The following is an 8,810-nucleotide window of genomic DNA, read 5'->3' as shown; positions in this document are numbered from 1 at the left end:
GCAGTCGCCTCACTCTGCTTCCACATGCAGCAAACGCTGCTGTAGTTTATATTTGGTTGATAACAGTAGAAAAGGTCAATTAAAGTGATATATTTTTGCTTAAGTAACCAAGCACTGAACAGAAAGAACAGTATTTATATTTTAGTAGTTTAGGCCAAGTGCAGTTTGGAGATTTAATGTTATTTTTAGCAGAGGAGACCATTCTGAATGACACATGTGCATGAATGCAGGATGGATTAATGGATGTTTAAACATCCACTGTCTTATTTCTGAGGTCCAGAAAACTGCATTACCATTGGAGTTTTAGAAGTTCTTGGCATTTGAAGCATTATAAGACATTCACCTATGAAGACATTTACCCAAATATACACATTTCCTCAGTTTTACAGTGATTTGAGATTATTTTCTATCTGCCTGGTTTAGTTGGGAACTTCTTCCTCAGGGTGTGCTCACTCTCACCCCATTTATTCTCCTTGAAATGAACTGGCGTGAAGGCTGCACACATCATTTTAACAGAGAAAAGAGAACCATTGGCCGATATTTGTCGAATTACAAACAATCAGGACCCAAGATCTTTGTGCAAAAATACTGTTTACACCAGAGATACATGAATCATTTCTGTGTGGAACTTTGCCATTCAAACTCCACCAAACCAACCAACTCAGCTTAAACAAACTAGGCTTCAGTCTCCTTCAGGGTTTATTGAAGTTTGATTGAACTTCACTAAATAAATGGGAAATCTGATTCTATAATAGTGTTCCTCTCCATACCACATTCATACCAAGACAATAGCTAATAACTAATGTCAAGCAACGAAAATCTGAGGTTTGCTGAATTGACATTGGATGCTGGTTCAATACCTTGAAGAACACAAAGGTAAAATACAATGTCAGATTTTGAACGATGAAGTCAGTTGTTAGTCAAACATTGGATGAGTTCATCGCTGTTGAATACGTCTAAGAATCTGTGAAACACATGTTTCCTTTTTTTCTTCTTCTAATTGTCTGAATTCACCACAGCTGAGTCACTCCTGCAAGAGCCATTGATCTCACACACCGGAGCGATGACAGAGTGTGTACGCATGCCTTGCAAGTGTGTGTGTGTGTGTGTTGACTGCAGGAGGAACACCTGTGTGGATGCATTGCCGTACACACACACACACACACACACACACACACACACACACACACACACACACACACACACACACACACACACACACACACACACACACACACACACACACACACACACACACTATACAGCGTGTGAAGTCACAAAAGGAGCAGCAGCCAAAAAGTGTTTTAATGGATGTTGATGATGCTCACTCATCCTGATCTAGATGACGTTTTCTATTCAAACGGCTGTCACTGCTAGTTTTCACAAATTCAATATCACATTACAGGATACGCACTTGATACTTAAAACTATTTTTTTTTTCTACTGAAATACCAGCGGTTAGCCCATGGGTTGATATATAAAATACAGTAAGCTACACACATATCAGACAGAATGAAACCGATTTCCTATTGAAACGAGGAGAACAAATCTACGTTTCCCGTTTCTAATTCTTTGGCTCTTGGTCTCTGTGCATGGATCATTAACTGCTGGATCCAACAGTGGAGATCTAACCAGTCAATGGAAAACCCCATGGAGAAGAGACAGAACGAAAGGATGGGGCGGAGGTGGAGGTAGAGCACTACACCCCCCCCCCCCCCCCCCCCACACACACACACACACACACACTGCATAAACACACATGAGCCTTCACACATCAGTCAGACAGCCCTCTAGTCAGGAGAACCCCTGGCTCACCTTCACACAGATTCACAGATCACACACACACACACGCACACACACACACACACACACACACACACACACACACACACACACACACACACACACACACACACACACACACACACACACACACACACACACACACACACAGAAGTTGTGCTGACATGAATCTATGCAGTCACTTTGACTCACATAAACATGTCTCCCCCTCCCCGCAAACACACACACACACTTCAAAGGGAGATAGTAACCCGACAGGCCGGCAAAACACAACCCACATAGGTTTTCTCTCCTATTTCTTCCTCTCAGGGACCCACCTGTTTCTAAAGAAATGTCCAAGTCAGACCTCTCTCTCTCTCTCTCTCTCTCTCTCTCTCTCTCTCTCACACACACACACACACACACACACACACACACACACACACACACACACACACACACACACACACACACACACACACACACACACACACACACACACACACACACACACACACACACACACACACACACGCTCAGCCAGAGCTTGTATGCTGGTACTCAGCTGCTGTTTGTCGGATGTTCTTGCCCTCTCATCCTATACTTTCTGCCCCCATCAGAGGATTAAACTCCATCAAACCGTAACGTCCAAACGAGACACACTGTAGCTGCGCTGCACCGCTGGGCAGGTATGAACCGTAGAGCTCTGTAATCTTATCTTCTGCTGGCACCACCCTGAGCAAAACAATATCTTCTTTATGAGAAACATGGATGAATAGGTACATCCGTCCCGTACGGACCTGGATGAGCCGGTGTTCACCTCGCTATTGGACCGATACGGGGCCAGATGTTGACAGACTAAGAGAGGGAGAGAGGCTGGGCTGGGCTCTGTCTCAGGAAGGTCACTCAAATGGTTTTGTCCCATTACTTGATTTGAAGTAGCTGGGCTCGGCTAAACTAATGAGCAACATCCGGCTGGTCCAAACCTTATGTTTGTCAATGTCATTAATGATAAAGACTCACCAAACCGCCATCGCTCACGTCGGGCCGGGAGTACTTACTTAGCGCAATCTTGGGCCCGATGTTGGTACCAGTGCTTCCTGATAATTCCAATTGTACTTTAAATTGTAGAATTGATTTGTTGTATTTGGAAAGGATCATTCTTGTGGTGAGACGTTAATAACTGGAGATTTCACTCTGGTTGCATATGTTGTTTTGTTTGTTTTTTTTACATTTGAATGACTTACACATACTTCTCTGTCAGGGTTGCTGTGAGTATGACGTTATGACCAAATGTGTTCACTTATACTGAGAAAGAGCCAATGCATTTATAGCATCCATACATTGTTCCAACTTGCCAGGTGATCAATGGTTTTTTAAGCGCAAAAGGAAGTGAGCGCATGATAACACATCATGCTACAATCAGGATGCTGGTGACTCTATTAAACCTGTTTGGGCTTTCAACCTGCAGGGTCAATGAAGTATTTTGAATGGTATGTAGATGTGCTGCATAACGTGACTACTCCTCAATCTACAATCAAATGTTTTGGTGAGTGGTGAAAGACTTACACAATGGATGTAAAACTACATATCGTCCCGAGGAGGACGGAGAGATGGCTGCTTTTGTAGTGTTAGATCTGAACTCATTCACATTTCTTTTCCTGGATGTAAAGAAAATGTCTCTTCTATACTTACTGTTGTAGTGCATGTCAGTGTTTTAGGTCTGGCTCGTCATGTATGAATCTCACTGTTATAATGTGGGTTTATTGATTATTTTCATGTTTTCATTGTTTTTGTTCTGTTTCACTGTGGTCATTCTTGCTTGTGTTGGACCTATGTTCTAATTTAAGGTGAACATGGTCACAGAAGATTTCCTGTGGCAAATATTCTAACCAGATCAAATATAAATGGTGTCCCTGTAGAGCAAAATGACTGTGACAGAGATGTAATAAAGGAAAGTTAAGATAAGTTCCCTTTCATTTAAACTTTAGAGCTTAAACACCTCTTCGTTTTGCAAAATCTAACAGAATTTCAGATCTTTTTTTCTGGGCGTGAAGAAGCGGTTTTCACAACCAAGTGTATACGCACAATATTTTCAGGGTTTTTTTTATGTACCATAAACTGGAATACAATTAGATGTTATTTGATAGTATAACAGTCGGTGGGATGATTATAGAGCTGAGTATACAAGAAGAGCTGGATTAGTGCCCAACTGTGCACATATAGGTTATAATTCAAGCCAATATGTGACCGGGGAACCTTTTTATATGAAATGTGTTTCTCTCGGGTGACATCTGGTCAATTCAGCATCGGGTGTGATAAGAACAAGGGGTGACTCACACAAGACTGGCGGTGGAAAGGAGATAAAGGAAGGATAAATAGGAAGGATGAAAGAGAGCACTCGTCCTGCCAGTCACTCCAGTAATTGCAGTGTCTGTCAGAGGAAACATGTCTCTTCACATACACAATTTCATGTTATTTTCCCCCCTTCCTTTCTTTAACTCCCATCACTGTTTATTTCTCTAAGTTGCTAAATGGTCTTATCTTGGTATTTCTTGACGCATTCAAGTACAACGAGAAGTGAAGGGCTCTGTTGTCCAGGGACTTTATGTGAACTGCAGAGCAGGACTGCTGAAACAATCCAATGAATATTTTCTAAAATGCGAGAGGTTGTGCAATGTGTGCATAGTCATGGTGGGAACACACTGTGCAGAATCGAGAAGGACATTCCAGTAATATTGCATACTAAAGGCAGTCTGCTATGTTTTAGGGCAGATTGTTGGACACAGATGTATTTTTTGTCACTCTGGATGAGTGTTATGAGGAAATTAATGTAATTGAACTGGGTGAGCTTTTAGGATTCATGATTTTTTTTTTTGCATTGACTTGAAAATTCACTTAAAAAAACCTAAAACTTAAAAATCTCCCTCCTGCAGGCACTTCCATAAAAGACCCTTGTCCATATCAAACAACTGAACCAATGAATGATAAGTGACTGTTTATGGCACATTTTCCAGGCTTATGTGTTTTTAGTTGCGAAACTGGTAACAGTGGAACTGTGAATGCAAAGTTTGACAAGAATATATAAAAAACCCTCCTTTAGGCAGACTTCAGCAATGTGACACCAAACATTGGAGAAAAGCTTCCATCGCTTGTTCAGTTTTTTTTATTTTCTCTCATAATTGCAAAAATATATTCTCAAAATAAATAAGTATATGAAATAAATATACTGTATGTTCTAGAAAACAAAACTCATAAATAAGAATAAAATCTGTCAAATTGTTTTGAAAGGTGTCTTTGTCAGTCCAATCCTCGTTGCTTGACCGGCATGAGTCAGAAAACAGCAAAATTCCTTCACTTGGTCCCCGAATGAGTCCCAACCGCACATATTTGTATTCCTCAACAAGACACCAAAGAACAAGTCAAACTGAAGCTCCACTGGAGCTGCTCTTCTTCTCATCGTCCCCATGCACTTTGCAGAAAAGTCACATTGTCTCAGCAGCATCGGTCTTTGGATTGGTTTCAAAAGGAGTCCATTGCCCCCATCAAACAGACGGTTTCAGTCTAAGCAGAATAACATGGCTGCTTCCAGTGCATAAAACTACCTTTTTAATGTAAACCCACCACATCGTAGCAGCCATAGCAGTGTTGGGATAAAAAAAAAAAAAGTCCCAGTGAAATCAGTGGAATCAACAAGAATTAAAAAGCCAATAGAAAGCCATGTAGCAGCAACACCTTTATCCTTTGAACATGCAGTTTGGACCATCGCATAGGTGAAAATCATCTACTCAACCTCAAGGGCATTTGCATAGGCCGGTAAAGGGATCTTATTTTGGGGTCCACATAGTTTCGGTCTCTGCTATGAGCACGACTTCCACAGAGGACTCCTGGTGCTTTTCGGTCAAACGTCCCGGCCAGCCTGGAACTCTTGCCTTCCTTCATGCCAGCAGTGGGGAGTTTTGATGTTGTGCACTTGTCATGATCCGGTTTTCTCCAGTTCAATAAGATCCTCCACCTCTTTCACACAGAGATTGAGTTTATGTGCACTTGATCTGCATGTCAGCTCAGAACAACCTGGACGGGGTCAGGGCATGTCTCCTTCAGTCTCAGCTCTGGCCCAGAATGTCTCTGTACAGCTCAGGAACTCTGTCTGGATCCACCGGCCGCGGGAGGAAGTGAGTGAACCTCTGATGCCGCCTCGACCTTGTTCCGTCCCGAGACGTCCCATCTTTGTTCAGAGCAACAAAGTAAAACGCGCCTCTTTCTCCGTGCCGGTAAATATTAGAAGAGTAGGTGTTGTACCAGTTCTCCTCAAACTGCTCCCTGAAGACACACTCTGCCGACAGCTTCTCCTGCAGAAGGAAGACCAGAAAGACAACATGAATTTTTGAGAGTGCAAAATGTGCCATCTGCTGGCTGTGGGTATAAATATCAGTCACAATAACGGGAGCGCATTGTCTGTGTGTACTCACCGAGCCGTACAGTCCTCCCTTGCTGTTCATTGCGAGGTAAAGGCCACTGTCCACCCCTCTGATGCTGACCAGTCCCACAGCGAGACTGATGAACTCCAGAATACCTGCACACATTAGTATTACCTTATTAGTGAACAAGGTTAATCTCAAGTTTGGAGTTGGACCACACATAGACTTTATTTTATCTTTGATTTGAAACTTTAATGATCACATTTTCATAAACTTGTACTCAAGCCGATGAAGTGAAACGGAACATTCATTTGTTAAAACGTTTCTCTGAATATTTCCTCCATTTAGTTCAGTAAGTTTAATGTTCTGTGCACTGATCACTAATCAGCTGCCTCTTGACAAACACACCTCGACTGTTCTGTTGCATTAAGTTTGATCCAAATCACAAATGGAATGAATTAACTGGAAATGCAACAACAAGGCTGAAGAAAAGAATAACAAAGCAGTTCACTTCTGATCGGCAAGTATCAGCTGTTTATCATCATACCTGAAACGAAGGGGGGCAAAAAGCTTCAACTCTAATCTCAGTGGGGAAATGTGGTATAAATGCGCAAACAGAAAATATTCCATGTGTGAATCCAACAGTAAAGCTAATCTTGAAATGAATTTCACTAATAATAAATGACAGTTAAGTGTTCAAACAAGAAACAATTGTTTTTGGCTGAAGTGCAGACAATGATGATCAGATAAAGAGGGGATAGATTAATGCAGATTGGACCCTTTGAGTACCACTCATGTTTATGCATTTATTTGCAATCACTGTATAGCAGGGATAAGACATAGTTTGCATGCTACACCAGGATGTCTCTGTTAGTTTCTCCACCAGTTCCTGCATAATATCTACGACTCCCACCTCCTCTACTCCTACTATTACTGTAGCACTGATTTTAATGATATTGGTTAGTGCAAAATGGGTTTGTACCGAATCTGCTGTGGTCTTTCCTGGTGCCCTGCACGGTGCCATCTGGATGGATCTCGAGGTGGAAGCCCGTCCTGCAGTAAAGCTGCCTCCGCCTCAGTATCCCCTTCAGATGGCTGAGGTCCGCCAGGCTCCGGGACAGTCTCTCCGCGGACACCAGGTGATCCTGACCCCCCATTATCAGTCCGTTCATGGAGTTGTAGTCCACCGCCCCGGCTGGGGTGAGAACGAAATGAGAGCCAACGGGAACCGAAGCGGCGCCCACGGGACCGAAGCTGTCCAAAAATCCGTTGGCGAAGCTCCCAACCTCGGCCGTTGCCCCCATCACAGCCAGAGGCTCCACCGCTCCGTGTTTGCGAGGTGCTGGGGGGCGGGGGGGTGTAAGCGTGGAGCAGGGGAGCTTCAGTGGGGCAAACGAGCAACCGTCGCTCCGTGAAGCGCAGGGGAAAGGAAAAAGTTGCAGGTGGAGAGAAAAAAAAATCCCAGCTCAGTGAGCGTTTCGGCGCAGCGTCAATTACGCGCAGATTGTCATCCGGAATAAAACTCCAGCGGTATCTTGACGCATGAAGCCTCGGCTGCAGCAGTCCGTCTTATCTCTCCTTCTCTGCTATTTATCCTCTTCACCTCCTCCTCTTCAGTGTCCTCTCTCTCCTCCTCACCTCGGGATACTCCCCTTCGATCCGACGCACGTCAGGGTTTTCCTCCCTCTCTCTCTCTCTCTCTCTCTCTCTCTCTCTCTCTCTCTCTCTCTCTCTCTCTCTCTCTCTCTCTCTCTCTCTCTCTCTCTCTCTCTCTCTCTCTCTCTCTCTCTCTCTCTCTCAATATATCTTCACTCCTTCATTTCTGCAGTACTCCAGCAGTGTGTAGCGCAGTGCACTTCGCTCTACCTCTGCATATCTAACGCAGTGCTTGTCCCCCCCACCCCCCACCCCCGCCACCCCCACCCCAATGTCCCTTCTCATGCAAATATCTCCTCCCGGTATCACTCTATTATCCTTCCAGTTTCACCTTTATGTGCAGTTTCGATGAGTACTTAATATATGCAAACGGACAGACTTTAATCCCACCACTAGTTTGGCTCCATCGCTTGGGCACCTCAGCTTTGAGTTGAAAGTGGCAGTAAAGCGCGCAAGCAACAGCTTGTGCGTTGAAATAAACAAATGTCAAACAACATGAAGGTGTTACCGCCATTATCCTAAACGCTTTACAACTCACTACCCCCTTATTCCTACAAATGACTCAGGTGGCGTTGAGAAAGGGAGAGGAAAGCCCCCATTTGCGTAATTTTCGCACACTGTTGATTTATTGCTCTTGTTTTATGTAAGCCAGCCGCACGTTTATAACAGCGCCCGCACAGACGCAAACATGAGCTTGCAGCCTGCACATAAGTCGTAGAGCATGCACCCACACACACCTGTGCAAACGACATCACTTGACTGTCAATCCCTTCATTGATCTTTCCACGATGCTTTGAACAGCGCAGGAGCCCATATATATTCTTAATTGTGGTCTTAAAAGAAGAATCAAAGACACAGAAGCTTCAAAGCGCAGGGATCTTGTAAGGGGATCAGGCACTAACCACCATAAGAAGGGAATATACCTGTTTGAACTGCGGGCTCAGAAAATAC

The 8,810-nt window shown here is 43.7% G+C and overlaps 1 protein-coding gene across 1 annotated transcript; it reads right to left on the bottom strand.

The window, feature by feature from the left end:
• Positions 1-4,897: 4,897 nt before the first annotated feature.
• Positions 4,898-7,856, bottom strand: LOC308110383 (fibroblast growth factor 20-like). The gene is made up of 3 exons (XM_080464637.1): positions 7,186-7,856; positions 6,255-6,358; positions 4,898-6,134 (listed from the first exon to the last, which is right to left on the bottom strand). The coding sequence occupies exons 1-3, from the start codon at positions 7,505-7,507 to the stop codon at positions 5,889-5,891; spliced, it is 672 nt and encodes a 223-aa protein (XP_080320763.1). The 5' UTR covers positions 7,508-7,856; the 3' UTR covers positions 4,898-5,888.
• Between the last annotated feature and the right edge of the window lie 954 nt (positions 7,857-8,810).

Source organism: Lipophrys pholis (assembly GCF_963383615.2).
Source record: "Lipophrys pholis genome assembly, chromosome: 5".
Taxonomy (NCBI): Eukaryota; Metazoa; Chordata; class Actinopteri; order Blenniiformes; family Blenniidae; genus Lipophrys; species Lipophrys pholis.
Note: the sequence above shows the minus strand (reverse complement) of the source record. Positions and strands in the feature narration are given on the sequence as shown.